The sequence below is a fragment of the Xiphophorus hellerii genome, chromosome 1, assembly GCF_003331165.1.
Source record: "Xiphophorus hellerii strain 12219 chromosome 1, Xiphophorus_hellerii-4.1, whole genome shotgun sequence".
NCBI classification, from domain to species: Eukaryota; Metazoa; Chordata; class Actinopteri; order Cyprinodontiformes; family Poeciliidae; genus Xiphophorus; species Xiphophorus hellerii.
Genome location: NC_045672.1, coordinates 6,818,990 through 6,843,845, shown reverse-complemented (window position 1 = coordinate 6,843,845; position 24,856 = coordinate 6,818,990). Strand labels below are relative to the sequence as shown.

Here is a 24,856-nt window from a genome sequence, read left to right as displayed (position 1 = left end):
CCAGCTCAGGTCAGAGAGGAGGTAGTAAGAGAGTTTCAACCAAGTTTGATTCTAAAAGCGGTTGGGTCTGTGGTGACTGGAGCCGCAGAGATGCACGGCTCAGCCGGGGAGTCTGTTGACGGGACTACGTGTAAGATTCTCATGTTCCTTCCTGGTGACTCCGTCTATTTTATGAAGTGCACCAGTTCCTCCTGCAGCAAAACAGCCCCACAACATGATGCTGCCACCATGCTTCACAGTTATGAAGTGGTCAACTGTTCCACTTTAGTTCCATCAGACCACAGGACATGTCTCCAGAAATGAAGATTTTTGTCCCTATGTGCATCTGCAGTCTGCCTTCTATGTTTCTGTTAAAGTAAAGGCTTCTTCCTCACCGAGTGACCTTTCAGCCCATATCAGTACAGGACATTTCACTGTGGATTGTGACTCTGTCTCACCAGCTATTCCCCCCAAATGTGGGGGCATTGGTTCCAAGAGACTCGAGGGAGCAAAAGGTGTTAAATCACCTGAAAATTGTTCCCAGAACTGAACCAGAATGGTGCTGCTCCCGATTCTCATCCTGATGTCTTGGCTGATTTCTTGTCATTTTCTCATCTTGTCAAACCAGAAATCAAAGAGTGTGATCTTAAAATAAATCCACAGGTGAGCCTCCAATTAGGTATCAGGTAGCCTATCAGAAGCTTCTGAAACCATGACATCATCATTTGGGCTTTTCCCCCCCCCCAATGTTTAAAGAAATAGTAATTATTTTGCATGCAAACTTCTGATTTTGTAGACAATGGTGAATATATCTCTGACATATTCTGTCTCTCAGTGTGGTGACATTTACCTAATAGAAATAATGTTAGTAAATCTGCCTGACACAAACAAGAGAAGTTTGGTCTGAATTAACTTAAGACAACGAGACAATAATGTATGTCAACTTCTAATTTTTAATTATATGTGTATATATATATACCAAAAAAAGAAAGTCTCATGATTTTCTAGGGACACTTGTGGACACTTGAGTCTACAGAATATGCGTCACGAGGAGTGAAATAAGGAAATGTGACTTTCTTATGCCTAAAATAAAAAGTAAAACCTAAGCAAATGAAGCCTGTCTGACAAGATCCAGTAGCTAAATTCAAATCAGTATTTTCTGTCTTGTCATATTTCACCAGGATGAGGTCAGTTAATTAGATAGTGAGTGAGTTTTCTTTGACCGTTCTCTAGCTGAAAATAACCAGCAGCAGCTGTAAATGTGGACCATGTTTTAGTCCCACCCCCAGGAAACAAAGAAAGCCGCCCTAGTTTTGAGTTTCAGCGGAGAGAAGACGGAGAGAAAACAAGGCTAGCACTGGTAAGTTACCTTTCTGATGCTTTGCTTTGAGTAAATCTTCATTCTGCTGAAGTTTGGGGCAGGGGAACTTCTAGGAGAACCTTGTGATTAACCAGGTCCCTGAATCACTGGGAGAATATTCCTGATTGCAACTGGAAAACAGAGCAGGAGGGAGGAAAAGAGAGTGCACGTTCTGTCAGATATGTTCTATTGTGGACACTGAAGTCCACAAAAGAACGCCTTCATGAAAGATGAGAAGGCATACACATTTCTAGGTCTGTTTTGTTCTGGGGCAGAACTTTGAGCAGGTCTGTTCCACTCACCTATAGTTCACAGGAATGACATTCTGACGATAGAGATGTTTTTCCTTCAGAAAACGGACACACACACACACACCGCTCCATACAGTGAATGCTCCAGAGTTAACTGGATCTACACACTGTTTTGGGAAACAGAAGTGTAACTCCGAGTCCAGCTGCTGAGTGTTAATGGTATGTTTTGATCGAGTCCTGACATATTATCCAGAGCAACAGGAACTTCTGTTGTTGGCTTCTTTTATGGTTGGGAGAAATCCACTGGCAGCACCTTCCGAAACTGTTCAGATCATCTTTTTCTCTTCTTGTTTTACTTTGCAAACACTAACTTAAAGTTTACAGTGGTTTTATGTAGCAGACCAACACTAAGCAGTGCATTATTGCAAAGTGAAAGCAAAATGATTTACACTTCGCACACTTTTCAAAGTAGTGAAATCAAAAAAAAAAAAAGGAGTGCGTTTGTTTACATCCTCTTTTACGCTAAACAAAATCCACTGGAACTCTTTGAAATCCAAAGTCACACAGAAGTGGTCCTTTGTCAGATGTTTGTAAATGAGCAAACAGCATAATGGAGAACAAGGAACACAGCAGACAGGTTAGGTTCTTAAACAATATCACACGCTTTGAACATCTGACTGGGATTCTTCACTCATCAGAGAGAAATGCTAAAAGTTATAAGAAGCGGAGGAGTTTAGCACTTTGGTACATTTAGAATTTGGCAAGAGCTTTAGATGAAGTCTGGGTCCCATTTATCAGAGTTCTGTAAGTTTAACACAAACTTTTGTTAAACTGAATCTGCAAATGCGGTTTACGATAAATTCCTAAAAAGTATCGCAAACGTTTGGAATGATGTAATGTTGCATATTACTAACTTTTTCTTAGTATTTTACGTTAAGCGTATCGGCGTATCGAATACGTCGATCGCGATCTACCAGTCGATCGTGGGAAGGTTTTGAGTCGATCTGGGCAGTAGGTCGCAAAAAAAAACCTAATATCGTACTGAACTGAACGTTATGTTTTTAACGTAGGCTAATCTCTGCTTGGCTTGCGGAGCGTGGGCGGTTGCCACGGCAGCGGGTGTACTTAAGCGACAAAGAGAGAGAAAGAGCGTAAATAGGTAAGTGGTTTTGAGTTGATCACCTGTTAGGGTTATTTTACCTTTGCCGTGGCGCATTACAGCCGCTGTAGTTTCTGAACGTTAAATAAACGACAAACTTGGACTTATTACCTCGTGTGTTTGCGAGTATAGGTAACAATAAATATCCATCCATCCATCCATTTTCTTCCGCTTTATTTGGGGTCAGGTCGCGGGGGTAGCAGCTTCAGAAGGGAGGCCCAGACTTCCCTCTCCCCGGCCACTTGTTCCAGCTCCTCCGGGGGAATCCCTAGGCGTTCCCAGGCCAGCCGAGAGACATAGTCCCTCCAGCGTGTCCTGGGTCTTCCTCTGGGCCTCCTCCCGGTGGGACGTGCCCGGAACACCTCAACAGGGAGGCGTCCAGGAGGCATCCTGACCAGATGCCCGAGCCACCTCAACTGGCTCCTCTCGTTGTGAAGGAGCAGCGGCTCTACTCTGAGTCCCTCCCAGATGACTGAGCTTCTCACCCTATCTCTAAGGGAGAGCCCAGCCACCCTATGGAGAAAACCCATTTCGGCCGCTTGTATCCGCGATCTTGTTCTTTCGGTCATGACCCAAGTTCAAGACCATAGATGAGGGTGGGAACGTAGATCGACCGGTAAATCGAGAGCTTCGCTTTTTGGCTCAGCTCTCTCTTCACAATAAATATTAAATAGGACAAATATATCAAATATATTTCTTGAAGTATTTAACAAATAATACCGCGATAAATATATATATAACTAGTTTGGTGCTCTCTGGCATCTTGCTTTGAGCTCAGAGTCTGAAAGGCTTTTCCTCTATCAAACGTGCTATTTATTTTCATGTCTTCTGGAAATATTGATGCTGATGAGATTTTCTCCAAAATGACAATCTTTTTCAACCTTTATATGTCCACTGTTGAAAGTGAGGAGCTAAAATTCACAAATGACACTGAAATAAAATCCAGTCCAACATCTGGTTTGAGGTGACTCCTCTGGAACGTGTTGGAGGAAAAATATCCCAACTTCAGAAGATGCGCTTTTATCTTAACAGTGCTCTGTGGTTAGTCGCGATTTCTCATGTTGAGGTCATCAAACCAAATTTCAGATCTACCATAACTGATTGATACCTGCTGGCCCAATCTTTAGCTTCTGACACAGAAACCAGTAACCTCCTCCCAGTGTTCGAATCTCACTGAGGAAGAAACTGCATTAGGTTTTCTATCACTTTAATATTTCTGCTATAACTGATGTGTATTTGCAAATAAAATAAGTCAATAGAGTTTCATTTACAATTTTTATATCTTCGTGTCATGAGGTAGATCTCAACCGGCTGGTGAGAGAAAAAGTAGATCTTGGTCTCAAAATGTTTGGGCACCCCTGTTCTGTGTCTTCAGGAGATGGGCAGCTAGCATCTCTGCAGACCCCACACATCCTGGACCTGGACACAAGCAGTTTAGACTTTTACCTCTAGGTCAGCATGTCACAGCACTGTCTGCAAAAACCAACCGCTTCAGAGACGGTTTCTAACCTCCAGGCTGTCTGTGTGATGAACGTTCACAGAGGCCCAGATACCACAAATATTTTACTGATACCACTTCAGCGTTGTCCATTGGAAAGAGATCTGTTTGTCTATCTTTACAAGACAGAAAAAAACTTTGGTTTTTACATGTCTTTATTGAGAACAAAACTGAACAAAAGAAATGAATTGCTTGTGTGCACAAACTTGGTGAATGCAGCTGCTTGTTTTATTAGCGTAAAGCTGAAAATGTAAAAAAAAAAAAGAAAAAAGTAACTATTTCTGGCTTGGGATGGACTTATTAAATCTCAATTCGCTGTGCAGGACTGGGTGAGTTTCTGTTTGGTTTTCCTTTTGAGCTTTTCCTGTTTTTTCCCCCCCTAATATTCATCTTATCTCCTTCCAGCTCCTGCGACACAAGAAGCAAGAACAGGTAAGAGATTTCTTGCCAAGCTTTTAACAGAATCATATTAATTTGGACAAAACTTGTTGCACAGCTGTAACCTGAAGTTGAATTCAGAAATATGTTTGCTACGAAATCGTCTCGTCAGCAAAGAAACATGAAGTTCCGACGGAAGCTCTGAGTCACACAGAAAACACGAAGTTACCCAGAAAACTGCAAACTTTTAACCACAGTTAATGTTTCCACCCAACACTTCACTGATCCAGAACCTCTCAGCTGTAGATCAGCCGATATTTGAGACTTTAATTTTAGTCTTCTTCTTATGTGGTGTTTACTGGTGGAAAGATCGTAGTTTTCAAAATTCTCTAAAAACCTGTAGGAGCTGAAAGCTGCATGATGGCAGCTGGAAGGGCACAATATTTCTGACAGACCATGAAAGCACCTCAGTGGAGCGACGATAAGAAAAGCTCTGCCAACAGGAGCAGCTCCAGTCCTATTTAATAAATCAGAACATGCATCCCGATGAGGCTGATTTGTCAGATTAACTTTTTAAAAATGGACAACTTAGGTGTAGGTGTTAAACATATCTTTCATTAAGACTGCATTTCTGCATTAAAAAAGTTTTTTTTTTTATTTGTTAGATTTGGTATTCTCATTTTAAACGTCATGTTTTAGCTAACTGTGAGCAGAAAAGCATCTTAATTAACAGACATGAAGGTTTTTAAGTATTTATTTGTGTATAATTAATCTATGTAGTTTCATAAAACTCCTGAAATTAATTGACAACAGTATTCTAATTTATTGAAAGGTTGTTTTAGCACTTTCTTTTTTGCAACACAAAGAGGAAATTATCCATTCACACTAACTTGAGGATCAATCAGTTGAAATTAATTGCATTGTTCAATATTTCTACATATATATATATATATATATATATATATATATATATATATATATATATATATATATATATATATATATTTAAGGTTTTATTGGCTCTAGTGGCCTTTATTTGATAGTGAATTGACAGGAAAGTGGGTAATGAGAGAAGGGGGAAGACATGCCAGGCCGGGAATCGAACCTGCGACAGCCACGTTGAAGACTAAGGCCTTCTTATGTTGGCTGTGCTTAACTAATGCATCACCTCAGCAATCCTTGTTCCATGTTTTTTTGTTCAGTCAAATCCAGTGTTGTATAGTAACGAAGTAAAAATACTTCACTACTTTACTTAAGTATATTTTGGAGTACTTCATACTTTCCTCGAGTATGAAAATTTTTGATGACTTTCACTTTTACTTCACTATATTTCCGAACTTAATTGCGTACTTTTACTCCGATACATTTTCAATGTGTGGTTTAGTTACTCGTTACAAAAAAGCGAGAGAGAGAAACAAAGTGTTTTGACCCCACCTACTGATTAGCAAGCAGGCTACCGAACAAAGTCCGTAGCCTGCTTGCCTGGGCTTGTTCATCACCTCCAATAGGATACACCTGTTTCGCTTCTCCCATTGTTGGGGAAATCAGAAATCAGAACACCGTACAGCGGGTGGGAGAGAGGGACAAACACAGAAGAGTGCTGCCCGCACTGACGCGGCTCAGGGATTACGTGACACGCAGCGCCGTGCCCTATAATGCACTGTAAGCTATGTAATGTGTTTGAGGCAGTTGACCAAAATCCCGGACAATTTTTAAATTCCCCCCGGACATCTTTTTAGGTCTGAAAAGTAGGACATGTCCGGGAAAAAGAGGACGTCTGGTCACCCTAGTTCAATGGGGGACAGAAGCCATAGCGATAGCAATTTAGACTAAATTTAACGAATATAGGAAAGGCATGCAAGTTCAAAACCACAAACCATTAACATGTGCTACTCTTTAAAACTGGAACAATTTATTAGCAGGTTTCATTTTGCCTGCACTTGGTTGTGTACATTATTTTAAGTGCATTTGACAAGTTTACCAAAATATAAGAAATGTCATTCACACTTGCCTTGTTTTACTTTTTACTTGTACTTTTCATTACATTACTTGAGTACATCCATTTTTACAGTAATTTCCATACTTAAGTACAAGACGTTTCAGATACTTTAAGACTTTTACTCAAGTAACATTTCAGTCAGTGACTTCGACTTTTACCAAAGTCGTATTTTGGAGAGGTACTTGTACTTTTACTTGACTCTGAGATTTCAGTACTTTATACAACACTGGTCAAATCTATATGACACAACGTCATTGTGCATTCAGGTGTTCTGCGGTCATGTCTCCAGCAGGGGGCGCATGTTAGATTTCACATCCATCTGTACCTGCTTATCCATGCAGGGTCAGGCTGGAAGATAATATGTAAGAATGTGAATATGGTTCATCTTTCCCTTTCTTTCTAAACACCCTGAAAGCAAAGACAGTATGTGGTCATGTCTTAGTTTCTATTTGTTATGATGTATTTGTAAACCAAACGCTGTGTGTCTCCAGCTATGACGTCCGTGTCCCTCCTGCTGTCCCTCCTGCTGTCCCTCCTGCTGGGTGTGGCTGATGTTCGAGGAGGGTCAGAGTTCAGAATCTGTGCCTTCAATCTTCATCATTTCGGGGAATCCAAATCTAACAAGAACGAGATCATGATAACTCTGGCCAGGGTGAGGACTCGGTCGTGCTGTTGCGATATTGTTGTGATGGCGTAATATTTCTACGCAAAGTGTCTACGTCATGTCATTTCAAGAAGATCTAAGGTGCTTGAAAATAAAAGATAATACTGATCTTACAGTTTTACTGTAGCTCGACGTTGAGGTCCAGTTAAATTGGATGAGGTTTGCTTTTATAAACTTCACTGGATTCAAATGGAAAATCTATTTATTATAAAAATGTTTTCGCAGAGACAAACATGGAGCATTTTTAGAGCTTTGAAGAACAAAGGTTTGTGTCACCCTTAGATGCTCTTTCAACACAAAGAATCTTGACGTCTAATGATCCTCTTATTAGCTTGGCTTCGTAATTGAAAGTGATATGCTATAAAATCGAACTGATATAACGGAAATAGTCAAAACTTGTTGACACCGGCTTCAAGGTCAGTAGGCCAAGTGTTCACTGATTGAGAAGTAACTATCTCCAGGTAAGGAGGTTTTCTTTACTTCTGAACACCAATTTAGATGCAAAAAGATCCACTTGAGATTTTTTTTGCAGTGTTTGTAGTTTCTCCCGGAGCATAATGTATTTAATTTTTTCTGTAGGTATATTTCGGTGAGGTTAGACCCTGTGAATTTGACTGCCTCTGCCTCCGGCGGATGGGTGGCGTGGACAGGGCGTGGCGATGGACAGCATTCACCCTGTGGGTGTCCACACCACCCTGTAACTCCGCTGTTTCCCGTCCGTTTCAGATCATTACTCGCTGTGACGTGTGTTTGCTTCAGGAGGTCAGAGACCGTAAAGGAACAGCCGTATCAAAGCTGCTTCAAACGATCAGAAGGTTAGTGAACCAGCCGACTGCCTTATTTTCTTACTAGTAATATTAGTAATAATAGTTGGATCTACTTTATCTGTTGGTTATTCAGGTATGACACGAGGAACCAGTATGACCTTTTGGCCAGTGAGAGGCTGGGCAGGAAGGGGTCATACCAGGAGCAGTACGTGTTCGTCTACAGGTAAGCTGCGCTGCTTCATGCACCAATGTACTGCAACTTGTTGTAAACAGAAACATCGCTCCTTTCTTTATCTGAATGCATGTAGGACCAACACTGTGAAGGTTACTGATCGGTATCAGTACCCAGATAATATGCCAGGAGATGAAGATGCTTTCTCCAGAGAACCTTTTGTTGTTCGCTTCAAAGCCCCAAAGACCTGTGAGGGTTTTTTTTTTTAGACATTTATTACCATATACCTTTTCTTTTCTCCATCCTTCCTTATTTTCCCTTCTGCCTGTTTCCAGCTATACAGGAGTTTGTTCTCATCCCTCAACACACCACTCCGACCAACGCCACTAAAGAGCTGGATGCCCTGTATGACGTCCTGCAGAACGTGAGAAGGATGTGGAGAACCGAGGTAAAGGCTAATGCCGATCATTGCCGAAGAACGGTTTAAATCAATCAATGGATAAATCTCGCGTGATTCTGAATGTTGCGCGAGCAGAACGTGATGCTTCTCGGGGACTTCAACGCCGACTGTGGTTACCTGGCAAAGAAGAACCGGGACAAAGTGCGTCTGATTACAGACAGGAGCCTCCATTGGCTGATAGGAGAGAACAGCGACACCACCGTGAAACACAGCACGTCCTGCTCCTACGACAGGTGAGCTCGGGTGTGATCCTGCAGGTTTAATCTGCTCACGTAATAAAACTAATCCCTTGGGTTTTATTTTTTTAGGTCAGGATAAACAAAACATTATTATATATCACCTAGAATGATGACACATCCGTCTGTTTGGACACAATCTGGCATTGCGTTGAGTTTTCTGCTCGCTGAAATTCTACACAATTTACAATCCACATCGATTAGCAAGCATTTCATTTTGTGTACAGAAAATCTAGATTACTATAAAGCATATATGATCATTCCTCTTCTGTCCACTTATGATTTTCCAACAGGATTGTCATCCATGGAGAAAAGTTTAACGGAGCAGTTGTCCCTTCCTCAGCCCAGCCATTTAACTTCCAACAGGAGTACAGACTAACAGAAGAACAGGTGTGGAGGTTTTTTTTATGTTTTATGTAAATATATCATCCTGGCTTTACATCCACAAACAAAATAGCAAATCTATATATGTGTCTTGATTATGCATCGATTGTATATACAGCAGAATGTTTTGAGCAGTATATAGAAAGTTCTAAAAAAAAAGGCAGAGCCTCTACACTAAAACGTTTCCGTCAACACGGATTTAAAAACTATGGGTGTTTGCTCTGTTTCTCCTCTTTTTCATTCAGGCGCTAAATGTGAGCGACCATTACCCAGTGGAGGTCCTGCTGAAGGTCAGCAGTTCCAGATCCTTCAATGGAGTCACTTCCTTTACAAGCAGCTTCACTGTGTTTCAGTGTTTCTGCCTTATAATCTGTCACGTGTTGTCATAGCAACTGGACAGCGAATGTATTGAGATGTTTTATAGCTCACCTCTCAACACATTCAACCTGAGTTCAACTTTAAAACCTTTTGATTTCTAGTCCTAGAAAATGAAATAATATGCATGTTTTTTTTTTCTCTCTAACTCTTGTTTTTCTTTGGTGTTGTACTTTCCACTGTTGGAAAATTCCTCCATTTTTTTTTCTCACTTTCGTCATTTTATCCATAGAGATAAAATAAATATCTATTATTTTTTTAAATATTATTTATTTTTTGCACCAGAAATACTTCAGTTCTGTAAATAAAAGTTGGACGTTCTTAGCTACTTTTTGTGGATACATTTTCTCTTCAGTGAATCCTCAGCACCTTCAGAGTGATTAAACTATATTTATCTAGTAACCCTGGGATTATATCTGAATATAAAAGTACAAGATTTTAATCTTTGTGGCTCCACTTGACTTCAAAGTGCAATGCTTCTTTCAGACACGGCTAAACAAGATAAAAGTAATTATGAAGACATTTTATGACTAATGGAAATGGAATAAAACCTAAAAGACAAGTATCTAAAGTGGTGTCAAATAGATATATTTTTTTCATTGCATTGGGAGCCACATTTAAAACACTCATCCCTATATAATATGTAGAAAGTGATTTAATGTTGGGAACACATATGATGCCCTAACCTAACAATTTACTAAAGATTATAGGTGGAAAAATTCAGTGTGTTATTTTGCGGTTATGAAAAGTTTATGAGTGAAAAAGACAGACATGTACAGTAACCATGTGCCTCTGTAGTTGGAGGGGAACTACGCATCATTTTTACACAGGAACCTGTGCCCAGAACCTCCAGGTTCTGGCCACCTGACCCAGAGCCTGCAACCATACAGCTGCAGGCGCTACTGCTTAAGACGACCAAATCCCGCTGCACATCTACATGTTAAAGTCGTCAAAATCAAGCTAGCACAACTGACCTCCCTCACTCCCTCGCTGTTTTATTAGTTCCAACTTTTTACTGACATGATACCATTGGACCCAACATTAAAATATGTTGTGCTCTGTATTCGATTGTGGAGGACATTATTTTTTGTTTCCCTTTTCCAATTCCTTTTTATAAATTATTTTCCTTTTTTTTTTTATTGTGCTTTCTTACACTTTTTATCTACCAACTACACTGATATATATTTTTTGCAGCTAAGACCATTTACCGTGCTGTGAGAGAAAAAAAGCTGCCCCCAAAAGTATGACTGCTCTTACGGGACAGCTTTGATTTCCAAATTAGGTATTAGTGGACACTTCAGTTAATTTTCTCCATCTTGGAACTTCAGACTTAAGCTCAATAATGAAACATGCCAAGGCAAAAGAGTAGCTGCTTGATCATTTAGCCTTTCACAGTTAGCTTAACTTGCCTCCAGAACAAGCGCTAAGCTCGGTGACCTGTTTGGTGGAGCTTTATGTCCTAATTCTATATATTAAAAAAATCTTTAGACAGCTAAATGGTGACTGAAAGAACACAAGTTCTCACAGTGAAAACTTGTGTTTTGTGAATATCTAACTAACAGGCTCCTGGTAGCCCATAATGTTCCAGTGCTGATTTGCTGATTGACTTAGACAGTTTCAGTACTCCATACAGGACAGCTGTCCCTCTGCTTCTTTCCTTCTGCAGAGCAATGGCTCTATCTGTCGTTCAGCAGTCAGTTCAGTAGAGATAATGTACAAACACATCTATGCATTTCATGAACCCATACAGACAGATGATGAGCAGCAGGGCGTTTCCCACGATCACTAGCACCAGTGTAGTGGTCCAGAAAGCAAACAAGTACACGGTCCTGTTGCAGTATGGTGACACAGACGCCACTTGTTGTGGCTGTTGTTGGGCGCTAGTCGGGTTTCTGTTGGTCCCTCTGTTTGTGCTGTTGAGGATTTGAATCATCTCCCACAAGTTCTGGCTGCGGTTGCGGCTGTGAAGGCTCTGGTTCTCTGAGGTCAGGAGGTCAGGAACGCCCATCCTCCTGGTGGAGCTGTCGGAACCCGTGGTGTTCTTCTCGTAGTCGGGTGGGTATATGGAATAAACGTGGTAGCTGCCTGTGGGGGTGCAGAGAGAGTTGGCAGACAGACACACAATTGATTTATGTTCATCTTAGCAAGAAAAGGGACATGGCTTGCTGTCAAACAAAACGCGGCGTCACAGACAAGCCTGGAGATCGGTTCTCAGCTGGGACTGACCGACTAGAAGCCAAACGGAAGACAAGAATAGCAGGATGGTGAAGGAGACGACCCAGGCGCTGTGACTCTGCGCTGCTGGAGAGAGGAGCTTCGGCAGTGCGAACAGGGCCATCATCAGCAGGACCAAGATCCCAAACACCATCATATAAACTGGAACAACTGGTCCCGCTGGACAGTCATGTATGTAAACTGCACCTGTTAGAAAAATACTGATGTTAAATTTCATCATAAACTACAACTGTCAAGGACTTGTCTAGGTCTGTGACACTGTGTATATGAAGTAGAAATAGTTCAATTATATTTTTTAGAATCATATCCAAATTATATCAGAATCACTGACAGAATCACACCGAGTGGAAAGCAGCCGATGATCAAGAGCAGCTTTGAAATGGAAACTCTTAATCGAGGAGTCTTTTAAAGATTGCAAAACCGACTGGTGGCTTCAGAGGATTTTGTGGAAAAATTGGCTACAAAAGAAAGGTTTTCCACCATTACATCATGTTCCTGTTCATTCACAAACACACGCTGAGCACTAATGCAACCACTGCTCAGGAAAAGCTCCCAACAAGTATGGTTTTGTTAACACTAGCATGCCACGCTTTCGTTCACCTTCTGTTCGTTTCTTTCGCTTCAGTCTGAAGCATCCTAACACCAGGCGGCGTTTTGGAGCAAACGATTCCTGTTTGAATTGACTGATGTAGGAAATGAAGTCATCAGGAGTACTAGTTTTATGTTCTCCAGTGAAACTAGGCATTTTGTTTCAATGCATTTGGTTTGGTTTCAATGATGATTATACTTTAACCCTCCTGTTATGTTCGTTTCTAGGGTACAGCAAAAATGTTCGTGGGTCAATTTGACCCAGGGAGTGTTTAATCATGCAATAGTGTCAGAAACCAAAAAATTCCTCCAAAACATTTTTGTATCTGATTATTAACTCCAATACTAACCATTTCAATCAATATTTGTGCAATGATGTTTTATTATTTCTCAGAAATTAAGGATCAATGACGACAACCTGCTCATTTACTCATTTGGACATAAAAAATGGAATTTAGATTTTTAATGTCCACTGAAAAAAACCTAGACACAAAAAAACAATAATTTCCTTGAAGTTGACCTTTGGTAAATTATTTTATATTATACTTTTTTTTTTTACCAAAGGGTGATCTTTATAATTGAACTTGAGACACACATACTGTTCTGGGTCAAATTGACCCGCTGATTAAAATCAAGATAAATGAGTCATGCAGAGAGTATTTATGTTTTTCTCCACTTCTGCTGAGTGTCACTCAGAGTGGGTGGAGTTTGTCCACAGGAACAGAAAAGATTCCCGTCAAAGGTTGTGTGAACACCTGCTTTCTCGCAGTTTCCTAGTGAAGTAAAGAGAATAGTGAGAAAGTGGGCTTGTGTGTGTGTGGTTGCGTGTGTTTGTGTGTGAGTGTGTGTGTGGTGAAATATGGTTCATAACTGCAAGGAAACATATAGAATTGGACATTTTAAAATCTTTTTTTGCACTTTAACCTGACTGCCGGGTCAAATTGACCCGAACAGTATCGATGTAAAAAGTAGACCTAGGGTTTGGTACAAATGTGTAAAATGAATACATTTTCAACTTATGTCTAGAGTGCACCTATTAAGACAAATAGAAAACGTTTCATGCAAAAAAAATGCTTCTATTTATTTTTTTTTAATTTGTAAATTTTAAAACGGGTCAATTTGACCCGGAACATAACAGGAGGGTTAAAAAAAAAAGAAGGATTCTTCTTTCTTTATCAACACCGACGTACTTTATTTGGAGTCATTGTGAAAACAGCAAAAGCCTGTTATATTTTTTTACTTTTTATTGTTACAATACAACTCTAAAATCTCTGTATTGCCCGCTCAAGCATTCCAGTACATATGAAGTGATTTTTTTTTTTTTTTTTTTTCCCCCTACCAAGAATGGAAAGTAATGTTTCACAGCAACACGATCTACAACCAAAGATCTTTACACAATCTTTGGTTGTGTAAAGATTTCACTTCCCAGTGCAATATTTTAACCGGCACTGTTTGTCTCTTCATGTTAGATGCGACAGAAAGGTGGCGGGTCTGGGTGTGACGAAAGTGATATGCCCGAAGAATAACACATTATGCAGACATATCCATCAGTAATAAGTTGATTTAAAAAAAAAAAAAAAAAAACACATCCAGGGCAGGAGAAATGTGTTTGAAACAAACACAAAGTACAAACTTGAAAAGAAAATAATGTCTGACTTACCCAAAGCAATCTGAACAACGGGGAGCGCAGCTAGAATGAGGAAGGCGCATCCTAAACACCAGACAGGAGTTCTTGTCAGTGCATCATGTTGCTCCGTTTCCCCCCCCCCCCAAGATCTTTACAGCGCTTACCTGCTATACACACGCCTGCACCGACAACGCCGCACAGACAGTTCCCCCGAAACGTACCTGCCATTGTGCTAAACAGAATCTAAAGTTGCTCTGATTAAAGCTCCCGTCTAGAACTATAGGAAGATGCTTACTACAGAGATGGCAGGCGGCTTGACGTCTGCTAGACTGAGTAACACTGTCTTCACTGACAACATGTCTCAGCTCCTCACCAGAGTGTTCCGTTTCAACACTCAAGAAGAGAACCTGCAAACGAGGAGATTCCTCCGTTGCATCAGAATCACACCGTCACTGCGTCGCAGGAAGGCCGAACGCTGCCAGCCGCCAGGCCTGATGCTGCCACTGCCAGGTGAAGCCCAGAGAGTAAATGGCAAGAAGGTTCCTCTGCAGCAACAGCAGCAGGACATGATCAGAAACTCGGCGGTATCGAAATGTGGTTGTATTGATTGTCTCCGTCTGAGTCGCCACATGACCGAATGTGTTACTGTCTTGCTTTCATTCATCTCGCTCATTGCTGAGGGACCCAGAAGAGGAAGGGAGGCGCCCTGCTGCGCAATCTGTGTTAGCACCGAGTGCAGCGTGTCAGAGGCAAATGTCTGAGAGATGCCCCGAATTTATATTCACCTTATCAGAGATAAAATTAATGAGCTAATTAGAACTTTTACTAATCTGATGTTTTTTTCTTATTTTGAATGATCTATTATCTATTTAAAACAAACAACAAAAAAAAAACTAATTGTCCTGCGGGGCTTTTGCTTCATGATTCATTGGTTGATTCACAGCTTTATTAATTGTAATGCCTATTTTGACCCTTTGTTTAGTCATCGGTGCCTTCTTGTGCTTTTGTTGTTAAAGACAGAATGTGGTTTCTTTTTTTATACAATACCTGACTTATAAACATTTGTCCATCAACATTCTGTCGAATATATATATATATATATATATATATATATATATATATATATATATATATATATATATATATATATATATATATATATATATATATATATATATATATATATATGGGTTGACTGTTTATAGTAAACGGACTATTTGAAAAGTGTCTTTGTGGACTTTCAAGATTTACAGCTGAGTATCCCTGACTTATAGTATCAGGAATGGGACAAAAATATAGGAGTCACACACCAAACTGGACCAGGAGTGTTCTTCTGTTCATAAAGTATCATCATAAGCAGGGGGCGCTGTGGAGTCGCCCTGATGTCCATGGTAGTTTGTAACTGTTGTTGGCTTAAACAAACTAACGACGAACACATAACTTCTGAGCTCCTTAAAGAGCTGCTAGCATTCAGTAAACTAAATGTAAATAGTTCTGAATCCGCGGAGTCGGTTGGACCTGCTCGGCTCTGATTGGCTGTTAGTTTTTCCCTTCCTGCTGCATCATGTGACCAACACAAGTAGCGGAGCTGATCCAGAGCCGACAGGCGGACCGCTGCTGGACCTGCAGGTAAACGCTGTCCTTTAACCAAGCTGCGCTTCGCTGCCGCCACAACCGGCTGGACAGAAACGCAGAGAGACACAACATCTATCTCACTTATTTATTCTCTAGGACGGATTAGGATTAGGCAGAGTTTTCTGTTCGCGCTTCGAGCGGCGGAAGACTCGCTGGTCAGCGATCAGGTTATCATTAGGCTTCAAATCCCCTATCAGTCGATCGGTTTTTAATTCTTAAAACTTTACGTTTAAAATAGAACTGAAGACGGTGGATAAATACAACATTTAATCTTTGACAGCATCGCTTTTAGGAGGTTGTAATAAGTCTGCAACATTAGAATGAACATGCAGGCAGGAACCGCGCTCAGCAAAATCTGGAATGAGATGTCAGCAGTTTTTAGGTTAGAAGGCGTCATTTTAATTGGCGTGTGCGCGCGTGACTGTGTCACTTATAGGATTCATTAAGGTATTAGCTACAACAACATCAGCTCTTCTAGGGAATTTGACTGCTCTTCTAGAAGTGCATTTTTGGGGACAGACACTGATGTTGGACATAGAGGCAAAATGCACAGATTGTGTTTTGTTTTGGCTGCTTCACCTGTGAGCTGTGAATCATGGCTGGTTATCACTTCAACGTTTGGGAAAACAAGAAGGCGGAGAAGAAGCAGAGCCAAGATTGTAGCTTGCAGCTCCTAAGAATTGGCAAAACCTAACGTTGTGTCTGTCAGGCTACTCTGTTGGTTATATTTTGCACAAATCAAACAGCTCTCTTACTCGTTTTCACTCGATTTTTATTACCCGAATGTTGATTAGGTGAATATTTTTGTTGGCCAAGTCCTTTAATTCTAACTTAGAATCATTCGAACATTAAAAGGATTCAGAGTCAAGTGCCTAAAGGAAAAAAAATGGAGAAAATTAAATGCGAGAAAGCGGAAGTGTGGTAAATCTAGGGGTGCACCGATTGCAGTTTTCTAACCCATCTTTTAAAAAGCTTAACCTGCCCATTCCGATTTTGGCCGATACCGATTTTTTTTTTTTTGTCTGAATTGTTGCTCAATAGAGCAAGAAAATTGTCGAGTTGGCAACAGTGGGGTCAGTATTGTTAATTGTAAACTTGCAGACATGACTTGGTGGGCTGGTCTGTCAGTCAAACCTTTCTCACCGGAGAGCAAAAGAGGACAGAGGCTGATTCTTACACATTTGCCAAGTTAGATAAGATCAGTGGATAAGATCGGCTTCATATGTAAAATCGGCCGATCACCGATCTCCCAAAATTAAGAAAATCGGCTGGCCGATAAATCGGTGCGCCCCTAATTTTTTGTTATTCAGCTCAAACTTATTGGCATCTACAGACAAGCGTTAATAGTTAGAAGTGACCATTTTCACACTTTTGTTCTTCTGAATGTAATAAAAACGTAGGATGACGAATGAAGCGCAGCTGCAGCTGTAGAGTCAGCATGCAGTTGGTCCTGGTTGTTGATCTCGTCATGCCGTTTGTTAGGAAGCATGTCTGTTGGGAAGCTGGAAGAGTGCCGGCAGCACATCCGGGCGCAGCTGGACGCTGTCGTGGAATTCTGGCTCAAGTATTCCCACGACACAGTACACGGGTACCGTACAGCTACACATCTGCTCCACTACTGGTCATGGTGCATTCAGTTACGGTTTCCGCGACAAACGTGTCTCGCTTCCTGTTTCAGAGGCTTCTTCACTTGCATTGGGAGGGAGGGGAATGTTTATGATGAGCTGAAGTATGTGTGGCTGCAGGGAAGACAGGTCAGTCTCTGCAATGGATGTTTCAATATATTCTCCTCTCGGTGAACTTTCTTCCAGATTTAACATCTGGATTTTTTTATTGATTTGTTCTAGGTGTGGATGTACTGCCGTCTGTATCGTAGCATGGATCGCTTCCGCAGGCCTGACATCCTGGCAGCAGCAAAGGCCGGTACGTTTAAGGCTCCTGTGAGTTGAAACATTTGAAACGTTAAAACTAAATTTGGCAGTTTGTTCTGATGTTAGGATAAACACACACACACACACGCCTTGGTGTGATGAAGCTTTTTGTCCTGTTTTCAGCCGTGATCAGTCTAGTTCAGGGCAGGGGTTTTGTTTGCTCTGAGCTGCTTTCTGATAGCCTCCCGCAGGACGAAGATGGTAGGATTTTACAGTCCGACAGTGAGCAGTTGTCTGTCATGTGCCTCAGCCAATTATTGACCAGAATCAGATTGCTTCCTTTGTCCAAGCTCTCACGTCAACAACAACATACGTCCTCTTTTCGTAAAACATTGATAATGTCAGAGCGTAACCAATCTGTTTTGAATTCACTTTATGCATTTTACAAATGCAAAAGTAAATGAAAAGGGCGTTTTGCTGCGTCAAAACATAAATCACACTGATCTGTTTGCTTTGTAGGGGGAGAATTCCTCAGAAAGTTTGCACGTGTGTCCACTAATGGAAATCAGTGGAAATGTGCCTTTTGCTTAACAAGAGATGGCAAAGCTGTCAAAGTTCAGAGGACCATATTCAGTGAGTGTTTCTATATAATGGCCATGGACGAACTGAGCAGGGTCACTGGCGACAAAGAAATGGAGGTAGGAATAAACTTGGATTACCGATGAACTTTGACTTATTTGTGTTTTGTCTTAAATTTCTAAGTCCGTAGCTAAATGATTCTTCATCGCTGTTTTCGTAACAGGAAATGTAAAAAAAAAAAAAATCTCTCAAATTCTGCTGTTATGCCAATGAAATTTTTGCCATTAATAATGGAGAAGTGCATAAACAATATTTCTTTTTTAAATAAAATTTATTTAAAAAAAAAAACTGGCACGCCTTCTACATTGTTGTGCCATCTTTTGAGAACTCCCATCCCATTTCCAGTCAGCAATAAAAACTTTGGTTGTATAAGAATAATTGTAAATGTGAATCTTCCGGAAGCGTAATTCCGGGTTTAACTGTAGATCCATTAGTCCCGGAGATCCACACAGTCAGCAGCTGCTTGGGTCCCTCAAGCCACCAGAGGGCGCCCCTGCTGCTGGCTGCTGAAGTAAACTGGCTAACTTCTTTACTGTAACTTTAGTGTTTATTAGCTGATGTCACGTTCAAGTAGTTAAAACAATATGGCGCCTCCAAACACCATTTATTCGGAGGCACATTCCTACGGTGTGTGTGTGTGTGTGTGTGTGTGGGTGTGGGGGTGTGTGTGTGTGTTTGCGTGCGTGTGTGGGTGTGTGTGTGTGTGGGGGTGTGTGTGTGTGTGTGTGTGCGCCCGCGTTCCGCCGCGGCGCGTTTCAGCTGGAGGCCGTGCAGATGATGGAGCAGCTGATCTACTGGGTCCGGGAGGACGCGTCGGGTCTGGGAAGGCCCCAGCTCCCAGGGGACGTTCCGACTAACAGCATGGCAGTTCCCATGATGCTGCTGTGCCTGGTCCAGCAGCTGTCCGACGGCCGGCCGGAGACGGGGGGAAAGTACGCAGAACTGGGAAGTTGGTGTGTGAGTGAGATTCAGCAACATGTCCAGGTATGTGTCCAGTCAGCAATAAAACACAGGGTTTTCCTGCAAACATTTCAAAATTAATGGATGTAGGCTAATTCTGGTGTCTTAATTGCTAAAAAGGGACAATTTTCAACATTTATTTAAGGTCTACTTATAGACTTCTTTCAGAATTTACTTCTTTTTTTTTTAATCGGCATCTTATTTACTGTTCTAAGCAATTTTACAAGCTTATCTACTTATGTACTTCTAGTAAAAAAATTATATCTTAGAATATTTACCATCATTTCTTCAATTTTTGCCACATAGACATTTAGATGATTAATCCATGTTTTGATGATATTACTGCTTTACCACAACTGGAAAAATAAATGTATAAAATAAATGAGATAATATAATATTTGTTCATGTTTAATCAAATGAAGCTGTTTCTGTTTATGCTTTCTTGCACTTTAAAATAGCTTACTGTTTTTTGGACCTCAAGTTTTTTTTTTCTTAGTCTAAATCTATGAAGACATATAGGCCTAAATCGTGGCTACAGGCAGATACATAATTGCTTTATAAAAATGAGGTTTGCATAAAACCTTCATGTTGAATTCAGGTCTATTGGTCAAATAACAAATGAAGAGTTATATGTGCTTAATCATTTGCTTTGAGATTATTCTAATAAAATATATAATATGATTGTTAATTCTTGCAAGAATGAGCAAGAATCATTTCTTTTAAAAAAAAACAACAAAGAAATAAAAGCGTTGCCTAAAGTTGTTCTATACGCGGACCAGACTGAAAGTGGGAGGAATCAGCTGGAGTTAAAGGAAAGCTCTGCAGAAAGCCTGACGGTTTACAGACAGACAGTAAAATCTGGCTGCTTGGGAAAAGAAATGAGGGTCGACTGACTTTGCACACGAGAGTGTGCTTTTTATTTTGCGTTAGGTTAATTATTATTCGTTCTGGATTAGAATATGGTGGAAGCCTTGAGTTGTTCTGTTGTGTGTAATCTGGCACAGAGAGACGGCACAGCGATCCTAGAGAACGTGTCTGCGACCGGAGCAGAGCTGCCTGGATGTCTGGGCCGGCTGCAGAACCCAGGTGACACTCAGTGTTAGTGAATGTTGAAGCATAAGGTTAGTAATAAGGGCGTTGTAATATAAAAGGAGTTGGATTTAAAAAAAACAAAACAAACAAACAATGTACTGTATTACAACAACCAAAATGAGTTTTTGTATATCAGTGTGTGGCGTTGATTTATGGAATGGATTAAATGATGAGCTTAAATAAAGTACAAATACAAACCAGCTTAAAAAACTGTTCAAAAAGGAACTTATTGGGAATATGTTGCATAGGATGGGTGTCTCAAAGACCAAAAATACAATTGTTGATACTAAAAACATATAAATAATTGCACATTTATGGAGGAGAATGTGAGGCCCAAGTGTCATAAAGTGTGGGAATAATTTAAGAGTTTATCTGGTGTGGAGAGACTGAAATGTCTGTAGGTTGATGAGTATGAGAGGGGCAGCAAATCACAAGGTCTTGTGTCTTCTGCCTGCTCCTTTTCAAACAAATTATGTAAAATTGCATGCAGTGGGCACAATCATTTTTTATTTTTTTTCTGTTTTTGCTTTTTGTCAGTTTGAAATAAATACGTTTCCTGGTCTCCTCTGCCGTGTCCCGTGTGCTGACTCAGGCCACGCCCTGGAAGCCGGCTGGTTCCTGCTGCGGTACGCCGCCGACAACGATAACAAGGAGATCCAGAGAACTGCTATTGAAAAGTTTGTGGAGCTTCCCTTCGAGAGTGGCTGGGACAAAGCCCACGGTGGCCTCTTCTACTTCCTGGACGTGGACGGTCACTGCCCCACTCAGGTCAGTGTGCACGCAGAAACTGCTGCGCTTCGCTTTGCCTTTCCGTGTCCGTAAAGGCGCCAGGTTGGACCTTGTGTTTGTGTGAGCAGCTGGAGTGGAGCATGAAGCTGTGGTGGCCTCACAGCGAGGCGCTCGTCGCCTTCCTCATGGCCTACAGTCAGACCAAGAACCCTGAGCTGCTGGAGAACTTCTTCAGGGTCTACGAGTACACCTTTAGCCACGTGAGTGAACCCCGCAGGCGAAGCAGCCGCAACAACAAAACGCTTTTATTTCTAATTCTGCAAGCCATGTCAGACCTAAAGGACTCTATCACCATCTTTAGAACCAAAGTGGACTTTTATATTTTAGGAATTTCTAGATGATACGACCCGCTAAACTTTTTTTTTTTTTTTCCACTTTAAAGAATCTGAAGCGTACTTTTTTTCTTCTTCTTAGATGTTAGATGTCTTATGTCGATTTTTAAAGTACATTTTCTCTTTGCTAACATGAGGACAAGAGCACGACTGTTTGGCCGGTGGGCTTTGGAAACAAGTAGTGAAGCTCACCGAATGAATCCTTCACAAAAGCCATCAAATAATGAACTCAAAAACAAAACAAACTGAAACAGATCTTCTTATAAAGTCTTCTAAATACCAACAAATTGTACACGGCAATAGATTTACTTATGCAGGAATATTTAAGATGAGCAGCTGCAGCCTATAGTGCCGTGGATCTGCAGTGGTCTTGTGATATTTAGAGCAGTGAGGTAGAAGATGTAGAATCTGATCAGCTTTCTCCGTTAGATTCCCTTTTCTTCCACTTGTTTTAATCCATTTTGTGTAAAAACATGTAAGGATACAGCTAGTTTCCCTTCTGCAGGGGTTGTCCTCTAAAAATCCTGGAATAAAACTGTCTCTATAGAGGGCTGGTCCATGTTGACTTTGATGCTTATTGTCAGAGGCAGTTTTCTGGGTCACGCATCATCATTTGGGATGGTGTTTAGAAAACAAAAAGAACTGTTTGACCAATTCTTATTGGAAACTCGTCGTTTTTTAGCCGCTTGTTGTTAAATTTTGCACAAAAAACTCAAATCCAAACCAAATGATCTGTAGTCACAGATCAGAGTAAGACTGGACAATAGAGACAACAGCGCCACCATGTGGTTCAAATGTGGAAAATAACACATTTAGCTGTAGGGGTTAGATAAACAAGCTGATTTGATGGCCAGTGAAATTAATTGTGGCTGATAAGCAGTGCTTGTAGAGATATATGATTATGAACTCCCCACATTAGAGAACATGAGATATTGTTACTATTCTTATTGTGATAAACTAAAGTTACATTTATTTAGAAAACAAAAAAAAATTCAGTTCAACTCCAATTCACAATGAATGTTGCTTCAAATCACTTCTAAGGCACCTAATTTATGTACAGAAATATGTTTTTAACTTAATTCAATCATACAGACAAATTCCAAGTCTATTGCAGTTCAATATGGCTTTAGAAAACGTCCTGCTGATCCTGGCTATAATACAAAAATATCATATTTTTTACAACAGTCTTATAGGCTTCATTCTATATTACCAAGTTTGGATGATTATATTTAAAGTTTTATTATACACTTTAGCCAGAAAATTGTAATCTGATCTCCCGAACTGCACACTGATAACACTAAGTATGAAGCTTCATTTTACCCAATAGTTCTAAGAGTAAGGATCATCAATAGCATACTATAGCCTTTGCTGCATTGGGATTTTCTTTCACCTTTACTATCCAATCATGTTGGGTTAGCAGATAAATTCCAAAACCAGTCCTTTAAACTCCACAACTGTAAAAACTATCACAGCTTATCTTCTAATTGTGAATCAGTTCATTGTTTTTTTTTTTTCTTACAACCTCTGAACCTGTTTTGAAACTTTGATTTTTGAATGTCCAACAAGCTCTGTGACTCTCCATCCGCTGGGGTGTTTCTGTCTTTGTCCAGTTTCCTGACTCCGAGAGCGGCGAGTGGTTTGGCTATCTGACCCAAGAAGGGAAAGTAGCGTTGGATTTTAAAGGAGGACCATTTAAGGGTAAGCAGAAAACCCGCGACGTTCAAAGTCGCACGTGCTGCTTAAAATACCGAGCGATCAGTCAGACAAGACCGTATGATTCTGAACATGTATTGAACACAGTAGTCATGGGCTCGGGTTTGCTGCCGCTTTAATTTAAGATTGTATTAATGTGCAGGTAGTTGGCATCACACCTCACTTTTGCATAGTGGTAGTTATGGATCCGGCAAATTATAGCCCAATAACCTGAGAGCAATGTAAACCTGTTACTTGGTGAGTAAAAATCTAGTCAGTCTGTTTCTGTACTGAAAGTAAAGGTTAGAGCAGTGGGATGAAAGACACTAATTATGTATCAGTGGGGCAGTTTTTATTTCAATTCCCTTCAATTTACTTAAAAAAATGTATTAATCCAGAGAAATGAAACGTTATTGTAACTCGTTTCATACAGGTTTCTTAAAGGAGTCGTGGCACAGGAAGTCTTTACTCTAGTCTTTACAGTCTTTACTCAAAACAAAACTGCAGAAGCTTTTCAACTTCCTGTCACCATCTTCTCACGTTTTGATTTTATTACGGGTCGCCTCTAGACACGGGGGTTATGCTAAAAGCAGAGAAATACAAGATTATTATGTACCGTGTTTGATTTTAGGTGCTCCTACACCTTGAAAAAAATAGATCGGAGTTACAACAGCAGCCTGTGCCCACATTCAATATCGCTTTGCTTTTTTACTTGGGATTATGTCATTGTGTGGACAGGAACTCACAGGGAAGGACAAACTACACTATAGAAACCCAACCATTTTTACAGAAAAAAAAAAAAACACAGCTCCCTTGAAAGTGGAAATTAGAAGTGTCTTAAGGCAAAGCATAAATCTTATGCATTGCCGCTCCATGCATTCTCTGTGTTGCCCGGTGTACCATGGGTGATGTTTCAAACCGGATCTCTGATTCTAGAAAACCAAACTGTTTTTTTACTTTTTTTTTTAAACCAGTTAGGAACATTTTCTTTCACATTATAATCTGTGTGTTGTCTCTTCTCCAGGCTTCTTCCACGTACCTCGCTGCCTGTACATGTGTGAGAGCCTCTTGGATGATCTGCTGGGAAAACATGGCTGAATATTCAGACATCAGTGTTCAGACTCAAGGGGAACTCGTCTGACTTGCAGTCCAGAGTTCTGACTCAAGGCACACACACACACACACACACACACACAAAAATTTAGTTTGGTCAATATTCTCATTTCTGTCTGAAATCAAAAAGAGCTACAGAAAAATGATCTATACTGTGAATTCAGGGTAAGGTTCTTTTAGTACTTTGTTGCTCGGCTAATCTAACTTCCAAACACATCCATGATGGACGGGTAGACAGTAGACATTTGTTGTTTGTATCGCTACTGCAGCTGCTCTATGTTTTATTTTAATAGAATTAATGCTGTTTTTGAATGAAAGGATGACCACTATCGAAGAGCCCGAGTGAAGACCTCCATCATCAAACGCAGCCAATAACGCACAAAACGGAACTTTTTTGTTAAAACGTGCCTTGTTCTTTAAACGATTTTATCTTTCCGACCTTCTCATCCCGCGTCTCAGTGGCAGTTTTGGATTGACATGTCTTTTACAATCTGGAAAATCCGAAATAAAACCTCACATTTCAGTGTTGTCCAGCCGCTCATTGATTATGAATTTCCAAATGTTTCAATAGCGACACCGAATGCAAAGACTAAAGCTGTCG

General features: G+C 40.5%; 4 protein-coding genes across 6 annotated transcripts in view; 2 read left to right on the top strand and 2 right to left on the bottom strand.

Annotated features, from left to right (window-relative positions):
• The window catches only part of LOC116721371 (tumor necrosis factor receptor superfamily member 14-like), a 1,133,408-nt gene that overhangs the window by 164,440 nt on the left and 944,112 nt on the right, over positions 1-24,856 (bottom strand). The gene's annotated exons all lie outside the window — the stretch shown is intronic.
• dnase1l1 (deoxyribonuclease I-like 1) lies at positions 1,258-9,827 on the top strand. Of its 2 annotated transcripts, none has more exons than XM_032565013.1 (10): positions 1,258-1,339; positions 4,653-4,679; positions 7,116-7,276; positions 8,015-8,103; positions 8,189-8,278; positions 8,364-8,476; positions 8,563-8,675; positions 8,763-8,920; positions 9,217-9,313; positions 9,553-9,826. In XM_032565013.1, exons 3-10 carry the CDS (start codon positions 7,118-7,120, stop codon positions 9,694-9,696), a joined length of 963 nt encoding a protein of 320 aa, XP_032420904.1. In that variant the 5' UTR covers positions 1,258-1,339; positions 4,653-4,679; positions 7,116-7,117; the 3' UTR covers positions 9,697-9,826. The 2 variants fall into 2 exon arrangements, with proteins under 2 accessions (XP_032420904.1, XP_032420913.1); XM_032565022.1 differs by lacking the exon at positions 1,258-1,339 and adding an exon at positions 2,670-2,749 and having other exon boundaries at positions 9,553-9,827.
• On the bottom strand, positions 10,821-14,850 carry LOC116721453 (uncharacterized). Its single transcript, XM_032565192.1, has 4 exons — positions 14,297-14,850; positions 14,166-14,216; positions 11,909-12,103; positions 10,821-11,767 (listed from the first exon to the last, which is right to left on the bottom strand). The coding sequence occupies exons 1-4, from the start codon at positions 14,358-14,360 to the stop codon at positions 11,382-11,384; spliced, it is 696 nt and encodes a 231-aa protein (XP_032421083.1). The 5' UTR covers positions 14,361-14,850; the 3' UTR covers positions 10,821-11,381.
• renbp (renin binding protein) lies at positions 15,638-24,778 on the top strand. 2 transcript variants are annotated; one of them, XM_032564925.1, is made up of 11 exons: positions 15,638-15,761; positions 17,250-17,355; positions 17,446-17,521; positions 17,615-17,690; positions 18,158-18,336; positions 19,037-19,261; positions 20,242-20,323; positions 20,922-21,097; positions 21,187-21,318; positions 23,061-23,148; positions 24,167-24,778. In XM_032564925.1, the coding sequence occupies exons 2-11, from the start codon at positions 17,255-17,257 to the stop codon at positions 24,238-24,240; spliced, it is 1,209 nt and encodes a 402-aa protein (XP_032420816.1). In that variant the 5' UTR covers positions 15,638-15,761; positions 17,250-17,254; the 3' UTR covers positions 24,241-24,778. The 2 variants fall into 2 exon arrangements, with proteins under 2 accessions (XP_032420816.1, XP_032420826.1); XM_032564935.1 differs by lacking the exon at positions 15,638-15,761 and having other exon boundaries at positions 17,178-17,355.

Bases quoted from the DNA above. Each gene is read 5' to 3' on its own strand.
- LOC116721453 (XM_032565192.1), bottom strand. From the start codon at position 14,360: ATGGCAGGTACGTTTCGGGGGAACTGTCTGTGCGGCGTTGTCGGTGCA. The intron at 12,104-14,165 runs GTAAGTCAGACA...TTTTTCTAACAG, and splicing joins CGTTGTTCAGATTGCTTTGG to GTGCAGTTTACATACATGAC. The intron at 11,768-11,908 runs GTCAGTCCCAGC...GCACCCCCACAG, and splicing joins TTCCGTTTGGCTTCTAGTCG to GCAGCTACCACGTTTATTCC.
- renbp (XM_032564925.1), top strand. From the start codon at position 17,255: ATGTCTGTTGGGAAGCTGGAAGAGTGCCGGCAGCACATCCGGGCGCAG. The intron at 17,691-18,157 runs GTACGTTTAAGG...TTTGCTTTGTAG, and splicing joins CCTGGCAGCAGCAAAGGCCG to GGGGAGAATTCCTCAGAAAG. The intron at 21,098-21,186 runs GTCAGTGTGCAC...TTGTGTGAGCAG, and splicing joins ACGGTCACTGCCCCACTCAG to CTGGAGTGGAGCATGAAGCT.
- dnase1l1 (XM_032565022.1), top strand. From the start codon at position 7,118: ATGACGTCCGTGTCCCTCCTGCTGTCCCTCCTGCTGTCCCTCCTGCTG. The intron at 7,277-8,014 runs GTGAGGACTCGG...CGTCCGTTTCAG, and splicing joins TCATGATAACTCTGGCCAGG to ATCATTACTCGCTGTGACGT. The intron at 8,104-8,188 runs GTTAGTGAACCA...TTGGTTATTCAG, and splicing joins CTGCTTCAAACGATCAGAAG to GTATGACACGAGGAACCAGT.